Below are 13,139 nucleotides of genomic sequence, written 5' to 3'. Positions count from 1 at the left end.
GATCTTGTTAGATTGGTCTCGGTATGTATTTTCAGAATATCAACTTTTTATATTTTTTCCACATACGAAATTAGATATATTAGTAGTTAAATATTGTATTGGAGTCCGTGCAAATAATAACTGTAAAGAACTTTCTGAAACGAAGGTAGTATTTACTACGAGTAGTAAAAAGTTATTCTATATGGAAGCAGATCAAGCAATAAATAACAATAAAAAAATGGATGTAATGTAATCAATACAAATGAATACATCATCTCTTTGCAAAGAATTGCTTTAGGTTTTACACAAGCCAATTTAAACTTAGCTAAGTTATTAAGTACAGAGCTGAAAATTAAAAATAAATTAATGGAATAATGGAATAAATCCTTGAATAAACAAACTGCAAAGCTTTCCAGATTTCCAGATTTCCAGATTCAGTAGGTGGGATATACAATTTTGATTTCAATGTGGGAAATCTTGTGATACTCTGAACCATTGAACTGGACAGCTTCCTCCAGCTCGGGACAGTCTTCAATTTTCAGAAAGCTTAATTTGGTGAGTCGCTTCATGGCATCCATTGTCGGTAGTCTCTTCAAATTTCTGCACCGCGTGGGTGACAAATACCGAAGAGATGAAAGGTTTCCGACCCAATCAGGGAGATATTCCATGTTGTCACAATCACAAATTCCCAATTCTTTCAGAGTAGTGAACTGTTGCAGTTGTTCTGGTAAACTCTGCAACTTTTCCCAACCAAACAAATGCAAAGATTCAAGAGAAACGATTTTCACGAGGAAACTCATATCAGGAACCTCATCTAGCTCCCAATAACTTCCAATCCCTAAAAGCCTAAGACACGGAAGGGTGTATAGCCAATCAGGAGGCTGAGTTATCATCTTTGTCATACTCCTTATACTGAGATTACAAAGACGGGTTAATCCTGTCAAGTCTGGTAGTGTCTCTACCTTTGGACAACAAGCAAACCACAATCTTTCCAACGAGTTGCAACTTTGTAGCCCTTTTGGAACACTTGTTAAAGCAAGATTGTGGAAGATCATAAGCTCACGCAACGAGCCAAGGTTGCTGAGGTTCGGTATAGACACTAGTTTGTCACACCTCTTTATTTCCAACACCTGCAACGATATCAACATCGATAGATTCTCTGGTAAGAAACTCAGATTTACACAGTTACCTATTTTCAGTGTTTGCAGAGATTTGCAACTTTCAGCCAAGTACTCGGGTAAGTCTGTGATATCTGTTATCCAGTCAAGTTGAAGAACTTTCAGACACTTCACAGAGCTTTTGTTGGTTATTATGTTTGACAAGGGACGACCGCTTGTGATATTTGTAACAGTTAACTGTTTAAGAGAGGGGAATGTATTTGGAGTTGTTGTCAATTCATGGCAGTATGCCATTTTTAATTCCTCCAACAAAGGAAAGAGAGTCCACCCCCCCGAACTTGGCTCAACCCATTCTGTTAATTTGTGAAGCCCGATTAATCGAAGTTGTTTCAAGCTTGGAAAATATACCATTGACGACTTCACCTCAGTTAATATCGCAGTATTACAGTACAACTCTTCACCTATACACTCCAAGCTTTCCATATCTTCAATTAACAGCTTTTCTAGAAAAGGCAGGTGCCCTAATGTTGGCAATTTTTGGCACCTCCTACAACCAACAAGCTCGATTATCTTTATCACATCCATTCTCATTAGCCATGATGGAAAAATCTCACCCCCATACCCGCAAATTATCAGATATCTCAAATTACTCTTCGGCTTCAACCCATCTAACACTTCCTTATGCTTTATCCAGTCATCGTCACTATCCCAGAGTAGCCTCAACTTCTTAACTCTCGATTTCTCTGATAAACTGGCACTTTCAGCATCTTGTTTGCTGTTGATGTGTTCGAGGCCATGAATTGCTAAACTGCCACTTACGTGAGGCAAATCTCCCAATTCAGAAATCTGGAATCCCCCTTCATTCACCCACAGAGGTGGAAGAGTTTGCAAACACCTCAACTGCCCAATCATCCCTGCTGGTAAATTTAATATCTTAATCATAAGATGCCTCAGATTAACCAGGTTGCTTAATCCTCCAGGTACCTCCTTTAATAGATCACACTTCAAAAGATTCAAAGATTGCAAGTTGTATAACTCAGTAACAAATTCGGGCAACACCTTTATAGGGTTAGCTGCCAAACTGAGAGACTTTAAACACTTCAATCCAGCGACTGATTCTGGAACCTCTTCTAGACCCATGTCACATAAATCTAATACACGCAGGTACTTTACATGCTTCAATAATCCTCCAGGTGAACCCTTATACACGTGTAATGCACGTAAATTTTCAACTACCGTTTTGTCCCAACAATCGATTTTCAGTTCCTTGTGTTTATGTATTGCCAAATGTCGAACATCAGATATGGTTGTCACATGGTTACCTGCTTGCAGGTTTAAGAATTCGTGCCCGGAAACTGATCTTGCTAGGTCATGCACTAAGTCATGCATACCATACCAAACTATTTCTCCAAGTACATCCCTTTGTACTTCATGTAAGAAGGAAATGCTTAACAATTCATCAATATATTCTTGAGCAATATCCTCCATCAAGTCTCCATTTTCAGATTGTTGGACAAGGCCTAAAGCCATCCACTTACCTATCATCCCGTCTTTAAGAATGCAATAGCCCTTAGGAAGAATGGCAGAAGAAGAAAAACATTTCTGTAAGAATGGAGATGACAGATTCTTGTAACTGAGCATCAAGGATGGTAATATGCCAGTATCATCCTGCGATAAATCCCATATCTCACTTCGTTCTATTTTCTCCCACAGGTGTAAATGTAACTTTTTTTCCAGCATTCCTCCAATGGTCTTGATTGCCAGAGGAACTCCCTTACATTTCTGAACAATCTTTTTACCAGTGGTTTCAAATATAGAAATATATTCCCGGGATATTTTTGCGAAAGCAACTTCCTTGAATAAATACCAACTATCATCTTCTGTGAGTTCTGGCAGAGGATGGACAAAAGCATGCACCGTTTGTGCTACAGCATTATCTCTAGTTGTCACCAAAATCATGCTTTCCTGAGAACCACCAATACTTTCCAGTGAACTTTTCAGTACATCCCAAGTACCTTGATGAGAATTCCAAACATCATCAAGAACAAGTAAGTATCTCGTTCCATCTAGATTTTCCTTCAGTTTTCGTTCTGCTACTTCTCTGCTGCTGGTGGTCACACTATGGTTCATATCAACAGACTCCAGCATATTGTTTAAAATCTTCATAAGATTAAAATTCTCTGATACGACAACCCAAATTCTTTGTGTGAATTTGGTCGTCACTCGCTTATCCTCAAAAACCTTTTTAGCTAGCACTGTTTTTCCAATTCCTGTGACATATAAAGGTACCAATTACCGTCTGCCATAAACTATGTTATGTTGCAAATTATCCAAAAGAAAATACCAGCAGATATATCAATTACCGTCTGCCATAAACTATGTTAAGTTGCTAACTATCCAAAAGAAATTACTAGCAGATTTACCAATTACCATCTGCCATAAACTATGTTAAGTTGCTAATTATCCAAAAAAAATTACTAGCAGATTTACCAATTACCATCTGCCATAAACTATGTTAAGTTGCTAATTATCCCAAAAAAAAAAATTACTAGCAGATTTTTCAAGCATTGTTCATTACAGAGTATAAGTCAAACGAATAAGAGATTGTTCATTACGGAGTATAAGTCAAACGAATAAGAGGTTGTTCACAACTTCTGAAGTAATTCATAAATATGAATAAAACAAGGGTGGGGAGATAGTTATCCGCTTCGAACATTGAGCCTAAGAGGAGAAACTCTCCAAGCTTATAACTTAGTTATTATCTCTTTTTTTTCTCCCATGTGGGACGACTCAACATGTGCATATGCAAAATTGCAAACATGTTCATATGGGGTCTCAACAGTATATATAACATGATTTAGGGAAAAACTCAGTTGTACAAGAAGTTCATCACTCAGATAAGTAGGGTAGAGCTTGATAAATTCAGATAAATGATAATCAAGTGAATATAACACACCCTAAGAAGTAAGAATGTTACCTCCAATTCCTACGACGGCCACGACAGAAAGGCAGTTATTGCTGGTATTGTAACAATCCTTTGAAGGGTTGCACAATTTGTCCACCACAGAATCAACATCAGAATCCCTTCCAACTATCAAGGATATATCTACATATCGTCGAAGCTGTTGCAGACGATTCTCTGCAGCTGCAGCCGCGCCTTCATTGGTAATAAAGTTTGTTGCAGTTGGCAGGGGAGAGGTCGAGTGCACTAAATCCTTAAGCTGGATAATGGTTTGAGCCTCTATTAAGGCTTCCCCAGTAATGGTATTAATTCTTTTAATCCACCTGCTAATCTTACGGCGAAAGTAAACCTGTTTTAAAGGCCATAAGAATGTCCTTTTCATGACAACTTGGCGCTGCTTCTCATAGGCCAACACATCCAGCAAGTCCTCTACATTGTGTACAATGTTCACAACATCTCTCACCCATAACTCCATAGTGTTACTACTACTACTACTACTACGAGTATTAGTAGCAGATGTCATGTTGAGCACAGTGCTTGAGATAATTTGGATCTTGCGTTGGAGTTCGCTCAGATCTCGGTTGAAGTCCCGGCAGAGCTGAATCTCCGCCGTGACTCGACTCACCAGTACCCCGATCATGGGTTTCGCTGCCTCGGCCAACAGCGGCAGAACAGCAGATTCTGCCATTTATTTCCCTTTTCTTTGTTGTTTGTTTTGGATGGAATGATTTAATTTATTCAATGAGAAAATGTCTACCAACTATTGTTTTGTGCTTGATTAGATAATTATAATAATCCATAGTACTAAGCTACTAACCCACCCGCGTTGTAGTCTTCTCGAAGCTGCCACACTTTTCATTTAAAAAAGAAGAAAGAAACCTAACATTGTCTTTACTGAATTTTGATTATTATTACTCCGTATGTGCTTAAAAAGGCTTGAAATCTTGAATGGATAAATGTGTATAAATAAGAATTTGTTTAGTAATTAAGATTGATGGCCTCTGCGTACGATAGGTCAAAGTTCAAATCCAAACCGTAATCACCAAACAGTTTTTTCCGGAAATACTCCCGATGTTTCACAAAATTCACCTTACTCACTGAGTTTCAAAAATACACCAAATACTCCAATTTTTCAAAAATACATCAAGATGTCCTTCCTTCTGACGGAAGTCTACCTCCGTTAACAATCAGACCCTAATTAACCACTAATTAATTAACCCATTAAGTCCTAATTAATTAATTTAACCCAAATTAACCCATTCTCTCTAATAGCAACCACGAGCAGCCCCTGCATCTTCCTGCACCCTTCGTGCACTGTTGCCTGCTTCTCTCTCCTCCCCACTGCAAGCAGTGCCACCAACAACACGCTAATAGCAACCCGTAATAGGATCAAGATGAGCATACCATTTCCAAAACTATGCAATGTCAATTTTTTATATCTTCCAAAATTCATGGAAAAAACCCCCAAATTCTACTGTAGACTAAAATAAAAACACTAACTAGGCCGCTTCAAATGAGCAATTACTCAAATCAGTGACTAAAAACACTAATTGCAAACTACGGACTCTACAAATCACAAAATTGGTATGTTGTTCATCAATCCGAAGTATAAACTACTGAAAAAAACTGAAATATCTTGTCCGATAACCATGAGGAAGACAAAGAAACCATAAGGCAAGAATTAAGGCAAAAATTGGGGTTTGATACCTCAAAATTGTGATTCTTCGTCCCTTTCAAATGGAAATTGGCGACCAATTACCGACGAGCAACCGGATTCGCCGGCGGTTAGAAACTGCAAGTGTGGTGGTGGACTAGTGGACCGGTTGGTCACTTGGTGGGACAATCTCAGTAAAAGAGGGAAGAAAAGAAAAGGGAAAGAGAGTGAAAAGATAAAAAATAATCCAATGGCCCAAATTTGATGTTGATGATCCAACGACCATAATAAAAGGTTGAATATATGATCACTTGGGGATAAATGTTACTGATTTTTCATGAAATACCAAGTTTTGACATAATTTACCAAATGTTCATCAACTTTCAGAAATCACTCAATGTCCCTTACAAATGAAGTAATACCCAAGATACGCTTACTAATGGCGTGCCGTTAATCCTCCATTAGCTTAGTTTCACAATTCACCAAATACCTTATTTTAATACTTATTTCACCAAATACTCATATTCTGAAACATAATTCACCAAATAACCTAACTTATTGATTGCCTATAACTGAAGTCAAATATATGAAATGTAAATTAATCAAGCCAAATTACAAGGGGAAAAAAATAGTACCAAGTCCTTTCTGCCGTCATTCTTTCTAATTTTTGTAACAAAAAAGGGGTTGTTGGATGGAAATAAGTCTGTTATTCCTTTTCCAAGGTTCTTGACATGGTATCCAGTGAATGAATCTAAAAAAGTCAGACATAAAACTTAATTCAATAGAATGTTAAGTGTAGCTGAAAAGAACCAATCTTATATTAAGCCAATGTAAGAAAAATTCTTACAATTTCCTCCCCTGCCAAGGTTCTTCCTTATAGCCGAATTCTCAGCTTGGTCCACGACTAAATCTTCTTCATCTTCATTGTCCTCTTCTGTTGGCGTCTTTGCTTCTTCTTGGCCTGCAAAACACCCGGTAACTGGTTGCTTCTTGAAATGACTTGTATTCGGAGTTCTGATCTCAAATGTAGAGTATCCGTCATATTTAAACACCATAAATTCTCCCCCTAACAGTGGATAATCGGAGACAAGCTTAGACCATCCTTCTTGGAAAAACAAGCCATCCTCGTTTTCAACAATTCCAACAGGCCAATGGTCATCAAAACAATTTTTCAGGATAACTTTCTTAGGGATTTTTGTGCTTAAATGTTCCAGAAAAGCATCTGGGATTTTCTGTAAATATGATCAAATTAACATCGAAAATAAATTCATCCATGAAAATTTATAAAAAAAACAATACATGAATGAATTACTTGAGGGAGAAAGTACATTAAAAAGTGATGAACATGTCAGCCAATGTAATACTTTGTAGTTAACATCACACAGTATGGGAGAGTGGGAAACCATACCATGGTCTCAGAATAATGATCTGGGCGAAAAGTTTTGAAGAACTCTGGAAGTTTCTCCTCTGAAGAACCCATCTTTGAAGGTTTCAAAGAAACTTCCCTTATACCTGTGATATCTCACTGTCTGCAGATACTTTGATTTGTGTCTTCAGTTCTGAAAAGCAAAATCAAGAGGTGGTTGAGACTGAGTAAATTAAGAAGGTTTGAAGAGAACAAAAAAGGCAATTCAAAGCAGAAGAGCAATCCTATCTGTTTTTTTCTACCAAGTAGGAAATAACCTCCTGTTCATGTAGTACTAATATTTTTTAATGGAATAAGCTGTCTTTCTCGTGGCATGATCGTACAATTAGTCCTCCACACGGTAATCTACTAATCTCAGTCTTAAATCTCCATTCGAGACCAATAGTATCACTACTATAGTACCATCACCCCCATTTCATTAGCTCTAATTATTCATTGCAACACATAATATCCTGTTTCTTGACTCCATTACATTATTTTTTACCGCTATAAAAATCTCGACAATTTTCATACATGCCTATGAGTGCAGATCCCACAAAGACACCCTTGCTGAACAGCGATGACTTGAACCATGCTTACAGAGTTACAGGAGCAGTTCAAGTGATATATAATGTACATACATCACTAGCCTTAAATATCAATGCTTTTGCTCCTGTACTGACCAGATGAAAATCTTTTCAACATCAGAGTCCGAGCAAATATTTCTTTGACAATCAATCAATATATATCAAAGAAACCATTAGCTTCATCCATGAAGTTTACTACCCTATTTCACAAAAATAATATGTAACAACTGAAAAAAGTCAGATCAGTAGAAATGAGGAAGAAGATGATTTGGGGATAATTGATAAATGGTTGTATTAGCAGTGCAATAAATCATCACTAAGGAGATTACAACCCCAGGCTACTGAGTGGCTGGACACTCTCACTAAAACTTAAACAAAGTAAAATGAAACTCAACAAATTTCTGCTTATCACCTCCCTAGTTGATGTACTCTGTACATAGAAAATAATTCTCATCGCTGTACTGCTACATGAAATCTCTAAAACTATTAGGATTCAATATCATAACGAAAAAGAAACTTATAAGAAAAAGGATTTAAGTAACTAACCTTATTTTCAAACATATGAGAGATCTTCACCAACCTCAGTAGCAACTCGCAACTCTTCCAGGATGACTACTCTTGCTTATCTGAAAACGGCCAAATTAATTAATAAAACTTACATTTGTTTTAAACCAAACAAAACTTCTTAGTTTTAAGAAGAAGTTACTACGTTGAAAGAGCTAAACCATATTACCATTAAAAAGACCTCTATGGGTAAGTAAAGTGAAAACAGAGAGGAAAGAAAGGAGCATCAGCTTGCTTTAAAACGTAGCCTCACTCTAGCAAAATATACAAGGGTGTTCATTAATCAAATAAAATAAAAACAGCTCATAGAAAGTTCTGTAGCTTACTTTTTTAGGTCAAATCATGTAAATGTTATTTCATAGAAACATACAATTTAAGGTTTAATGACACTTAAAGTTTCCATTCAAGGGGTATGGGGACCTCAGAACTATATTGCTAAAGTTCAAATAATGTTCAGTGATAATTTTAGCAACATATTGGCAACAAAATAAATTCATTTTCTTTCTTCAATGAAGTGTAATAAAATGCATTATTATTCACTCTTTACTACCATATGGCAGATCACACATCACACATCACTTTCCTATCACAATGTGAACATGTAACTGCTGGAAATTTGTAGGTTTAAAATGGGAGACCCTGTTTCAACCAGTAGTCTAAAAAATTAAGCACCCACCTTCGGTAATTTTCGCAGATACAGATCGAGGTACAACTCGATCAACTCGCACGTTTTAAAAGTAAATGGCAATAATGTCAATAATTATGCAACCAGATATTATAAATGAATTGACATACAACATAGATAATTGAGCAATACTGGAAGCCTATAGAGCAGCTATAAGCAATATAAACACCCATATTTCTGCATTTTAGGTTCAGAATTACAAACTCTAAAAGAAACGAATATCATTATGCACATAAAAAATATACTCGGATATTTAACACTTGGCATGAAATGAGAGACATGAAATTGAACCAACCATAATTGCTAAGAGAAATGCCTCCACACACTTGAAGTCTTTTTAACTATAAGCCTATAAGGTCATAATAGAAAACTGGTACAATTGACTGATGACTATAGTTTCTTACCTCATTGATAAATCCAACACCAAAACCAAGCAACATCTATTGATAAGTTAATAACAGCATTCAAGGAGAAGGCTTATAGCTCTGGTACAGAAGAGAAGTCCCCCAAGCATACTCCAGCTGAATCAACTATTCGTGTTAACATAGAAGCCACTGTGGAAGACATACAGAAAAGTGAATGTCAGAGTCATGCTGCCAAGTTCCCTTCTTGAACCGATGGGAGAAACTTCAAGAATGGTGCCATCAACTGAATAAAATAGATTAGGATATAAGCGGATCAGATTTTGCAGTTCAAATATTGCAGAATCCTATGTGGCTTACTATACAGTTTCACAAGGCTAAACATAACACAAAAGCACAACTTCAGAATCACAAATAGGTAGAAATAAACTATCTTTATGAATATCAAAAATCACAATCACCTCTCCCCATGCGTAGTGAATGTGTATAAAAGGGTATTGCAACAATCACCTAGCTAGTAAGCGATAATTTTATTAGGGGTCTGGGAGATAGTACATTTTTTTCTAGTATCCAAAATAGGTATAATAAGGCATACCATATGATTTTTTACTAGGAACAAGTTTAGTATCTGGTTCCAAAACATATTTGGATTGCATGAGGTGCTACAATCCCTTAGTTTAGACCCTTTGATTTTGTGGAGAAGGGAGAAAGTGCAATTTCCGGTGGATGTCACATTGTCACATAATAACAAGAATACAATCTGTAGTGAAGATTGACAGTAATACTTTAAGTTTTCTACAACCATTTTAATCATTATCAAGGAAATAAGAGATAATGAATGTGATCTAACTGAGTAACTTTCACGGAGAAGAAGATTTCGGCTAATACATGCAACTAGTGTGTACACCCCTATAGCATCCTAGTGGAGAAAACGTTACCTCAAGAGACGGCTCCTAACAGGATTGAACAAGGTGGATGACCTTGATGTGGTCTCTCATTCTCCTGCCATGAAAGCACATCCTGGTTTACTCAACCAAACTGTATCCGGGGTCTTTCTTCATTCCCTTAGATCTTAGTACTGCATGAGACATCTCTGTGCCCTCCCAATCACCCACTGAGGAGTACAAATTTGAAACAGAGCATAGATGCCCAGCACCTGTGACTGTGAGATCTAGTGTGAGTAGTTGTTGGTATATCTCAGCTCCCACCTTGGTGTTACCGTAGACTCTACACGCACTCAGTAAAGCACCATAAACCCCAGAATGTGGCAGCAAAGGCATCTTAGCCATCACCAAATGGGCCTCATCTAGTCTCCCTGAACGTCCAAGCAAGTCTACTACACAAGCATAATGCTGCTTATTAGGAACAATGCCCCTTCTCTTAACCATAAAGTGGAAAATCTGAATACCTTCATCAACCATACCAGCATGACTGCAAGCAGACAAGACAGATACAAAAGTTGATTCATTTGGATTAACGCCCAAGTCGTCCATTCTCCAAAGGAGACGAACTGCATCACTACCATTCCCGTTCACTCCCACAGCTCTTATCATTGCATTCCAGCACGTAATATCCTTCATCTCCATTCTGCTAAAGTACTTCTTCGCGCTACCTGAATCACCACAACTTGCATACATGCTGATGAGTGCAGAACCAACAAACACGTCCTTGTTGAACCCTCGTTTAACTACCAATGCATGAATCAGTCTGCCTTGAGGTAAAGCTCCTGAACGTTTACAGCATGATATCATGCTTACAAGAGCAGTAGAATCAAGAGACATATAATATACACGCATCAATTCACGCAAATGTTGAACGGCCTTGCTCCAATACTGACCAGAAGAAAATGCTTTCAACATCAAAGTCCATGCAACCATATCTTTGACAACCATTTCATTAAAGACACCATAAGCTTCATCAATGAAGTTACCACTCGTATACATATCAATAAGAGCGGTTTGAATTTGTTGTTCTTTGTTGTATCCTATTCTAATAATCAAACCATGAATCGTACTACTAGTTCTTCTTTGACTAGACTCAGAACAAGCCAAATCAAGCTCATGACGGTAAAATAATCTAATGAAACCCCATTATTTCGCATTAAATTAAAAAGGTACAGTGCATCATCACCCATTCCATTGTTAGCATACCCTGAAATAATAACATTCCAAGAAACAAGATTTCTCACAGGCATTTCGTCAAACAGATTCCGGGCAACAATAATGCGCCTGAAACGGCAATACATATCAACCAAAGACGTCTCAACAACAACATTATGCTCAAATCCACGACGAACCCAGAAACAATGAACCGATTTCCCCATCAAATCCAAACCCAGATTCGCAAAAGCTGGCAAAATGCTTGAAATAGTAACCTCATTGGGCATTAACCCACTTCCCACCATTTCCCCAAATAATTCCAAGCCCTCGTCATAAAACCCTTTTTTTGTTAACCCAGATATCAAAATTGTCCAAGAAACAACATTTTTTTTGGAATTTGATCAAAAACTCTCTGGGCGTTGGAGATCAGACCAGCAGAAGAAATATATGCATTCATCAAATTGTTGGAGAGAGAAACATGGTTGAAGGTTGCGCCAGAAGTGACGATTTGAGCATGTAACGGAAGTAGATTTGTGGGATTTTTTATAGATTTGAGAATGGAAGAGTAAAACGATGGAGATGGAGATGGATGATGAATTTGCTGGGTGCATTTGAAACGAACAAGGTGGGATGCAAATGCAGTTATTTGGCGGGAAATGGAAATTGCTTGTTTTTTCTTTTTCAACATGTTTTTCTTATGATGTGAGTGTAAGGTGATAATGGTACTCGTGAGTCGTGACTCGTGAGTTAGCAACTTAGCACATTATCAGTGAAGTATATGATTAAAAAACAATTATTAATAAAAGCTGGCGTGGATTTCACTATCACTATTCTCTATTAGTGGTGGGTAGTTTACTCGGTAAATAGACAAAGTTTTTTCCTTAGATATGCTTACTCTTGATTGTTGTTCGTGCTAATCTATTTCCCATCCTAACTTATCTATACTCCATAATGGGTAATAAACAAAAACATAATAAATTATTAAGCAAAATTAGGGATAAATACGAGCCGAGCCGAGCCGAACTCTAATGTAGCTCAACTCTAATCTATTTCCCATCCTAACTAATCTTTACACCATTCTACGTGGACAATAATTTGATAAATAAGTTTTATTCCGACGCATAGTGGAAAATAAGTTTTATATGTGCATTAGTTTGGTAAATCGATTCTCATTTGTATTGACTTGGAAAGGACATTACTCCTGGTAATTTGAAGATGTCATTGTGTTAGAATCAATATGTGAGATCTTCTTGTTGTTTTATTGAAGGATCTAAGTGGAGTAGCATGGTCACAGAGGGTTCCGGTAAGACAAAGTGGTCACGATTACTTTAGTTGTTATGTTTTCCTTTGCTTTATTTAGGCTCTACTTGTTTAGGGGAGTAACCAACCTGAAGGAAAACGGTACTCCTTACTTTCATTGGTTTGTTGAGTCAGCCAACCGCAGGAAAAAGGGGGTCGGAAAAGAGCTTTTCACTGAGGCAAGTACCTTTTACTTTACTATATTTGGAACATTACACTTTCCCTTTTCTTGCCCTACCTCTCTCCTCATCCGGCATGATTTATCTCTCCTACCCAGCGCTATTTGTTTGTAAACTTTTATTTTTAATGAAAGACAAGTGAACATAAATTAAGATAGTTTTTTTTCGAGACTACATCTTAATTTATATAAGAAAACAAAGGAGTAAGAAAATTTGATATCGATTAGTGGGTCTATATCTTGGTAG

General features: G+C 37.2%; 3 protein-coding genes across 6 annotated transcripts; all 3 read right to left on the bottom strand.

Annotated features, from left to right (window-relative positions):
* Positions 1-224: 224 nt before the first annotated feature.
* On the bottom strand, positions 225-12,125 carry LOC110781762 (putative disease resistance protein RGA1). 4 transcript variants are annotated; one of them, XM_056830783.1, is made up of 7 exons: positions 10,255-12,125; positions 9,359-9,508; positions 8,252-8,331; positions 7,122-7,272; positions 6,561-6,945; positions 4,075-6,485; positions 225-3,367 (listed from the first exon to the last, which is right to left on the bottom strand). In XM_056830783.1, the coding sequence occupies exons 6-7, from the start codon at positions 4,745-4,747 to the stop codon at positions 414-416; spliced, it is 3,627 nt and encodes a 1,208-aa protein (XP_056686761.1). In that variant the 5' UTR covers positions 4,748-6,485; positions 6,561-6,945; positions 7,122-7,272; positions 8,252-8,331; positions 9,359-9,508; positions 10,255-12,125; the 3' UTR covers positions 225-413. The 4 variants fall into 4 exon arrangements, with proteins under 4 accessions (XP_056686761.1, XP_021841505.2, XP_056686763.1 ...); XM_021985813.2 differs by having other exon boundaries at positions 4,075-6,464; XM_056830785.1 differs by having other exon boundaries at positions 6,561-6,674.
* Positions 5,325-7,193, bottom strand: LOC130459094 (B3 domain-containing protein At3g06220-like). The gene is made up of 4 exons (XM_056832905.1): positions 7,122-7,193; positions 6,561-6,945; positions 6,349-6,464; positions 5,325-5,426 (listed from the first exon to the last, which is right to left on the bottom strand). The coding sequence occupies exons 1-4, from the start codon at positions 7,191-7,193 to the stop codon at positions 5,325-5,327; spliced, it is 675 nt and encodes a 224-aa protein (XP_056688883.1).
* LOC110781257 (pentatricopeptide repeat-containing protein At3g57430, chloroplastic-like) lies at positions 10,342-11,720 on the bottom strand. The gene is made up of 2 exons (XM_056832904.1): positions 11,434-11,720; positions 10,342-11,392 (listed from the first exon to the last, which is right to left on the bottom strand). Exons 1-2 carry the CDS (start codon positions 11,718-11,720, stop codon positions 10,342-10,344), a joined length of 1,338 nt encoding a protein of 445 aa, XP_056688882.1.
* Positions 12,126-13,139: the final 1,014 nt, after the last annotated feature.

This window comes from Spinacia oleracea, chromosome 6 (genome assembly GCF_020520425.1).
Source record: "Spinacia oleracea cultivar Varoflay chromosome 6, BTI_SOV_V1, whole genome shotgun sequence".
NCBI classification, from domain to species: domain Eukaryota; kingdom Viridiplantae; phylum Streptophyta; class Magnoliopsida; order Caryophyllales; family Amaranthaceae; genus Spinacia; species Spinacia oleracea.
Note: the sequence above shows the minus strand (reverse complement) of the source record. Positions and strands in the feature narration are given on the sequence as shown.

What these genes read in the sequence shown, in the direction of transcription:
- LOC110781762 (XM_056830784.1), bottom strand. Translation starts at nt 4,747, where the DNA reads ATGGCAGAATCTGCTGTTCTGCCGCTGTTGGCCGAGGCAGCGAAACCC. An exon ending in GGCCGTCGTAGGAATTGGAG is followed by an intron (nt 3,368 to 4,074) that starts GTAACATTCTTA and finishes TATATGTCACAG; the next exon opens with GAATTGGAAAAACAGTGCTA.
- LOC130459094 (XM_056832905.1), bottom strand. Translation starts at nt 7,193, where the DNA reads ATGGGTTCTTCAGAGGAGAAACTTCCAGAGTTCTTCAAAACTTTTCGC. An exon ending in ATCATTATTCTGAGACCATG is followed by an intron (nt 6,946 to 7,121) that starts GTATGGTTTCCC and finishes TCATATTTACAG; the next exon opens with AAAATCCCAGATGCTTTTCT. An exon ending in ATGACGGCAGAAAGGACTTG is followed by an intron (nt 5,427 to 6,348) that starts GTACTATTTTTT and finishes GGTTGCTATTAG; the next exon opens with CGTGTTGTTGGTGGCACTGC.
- LOC110781257 (XM_056832904.1), bottom strand. Translation starts at nt 11,720, where the DNA reads ATGGTGGGAAGTGGGTTAATGCCCAATGAGGTTACTATTTCAAGCATT. An exon ending in GGAATGGGTGATGATGCACT is followed by an intron (nt 11,393 to 11,433) that starts GTACCTTTTTAA and finishes GGGTTTCATTAG; the next exon opens with ATTATTTTACCGTCATGAGC.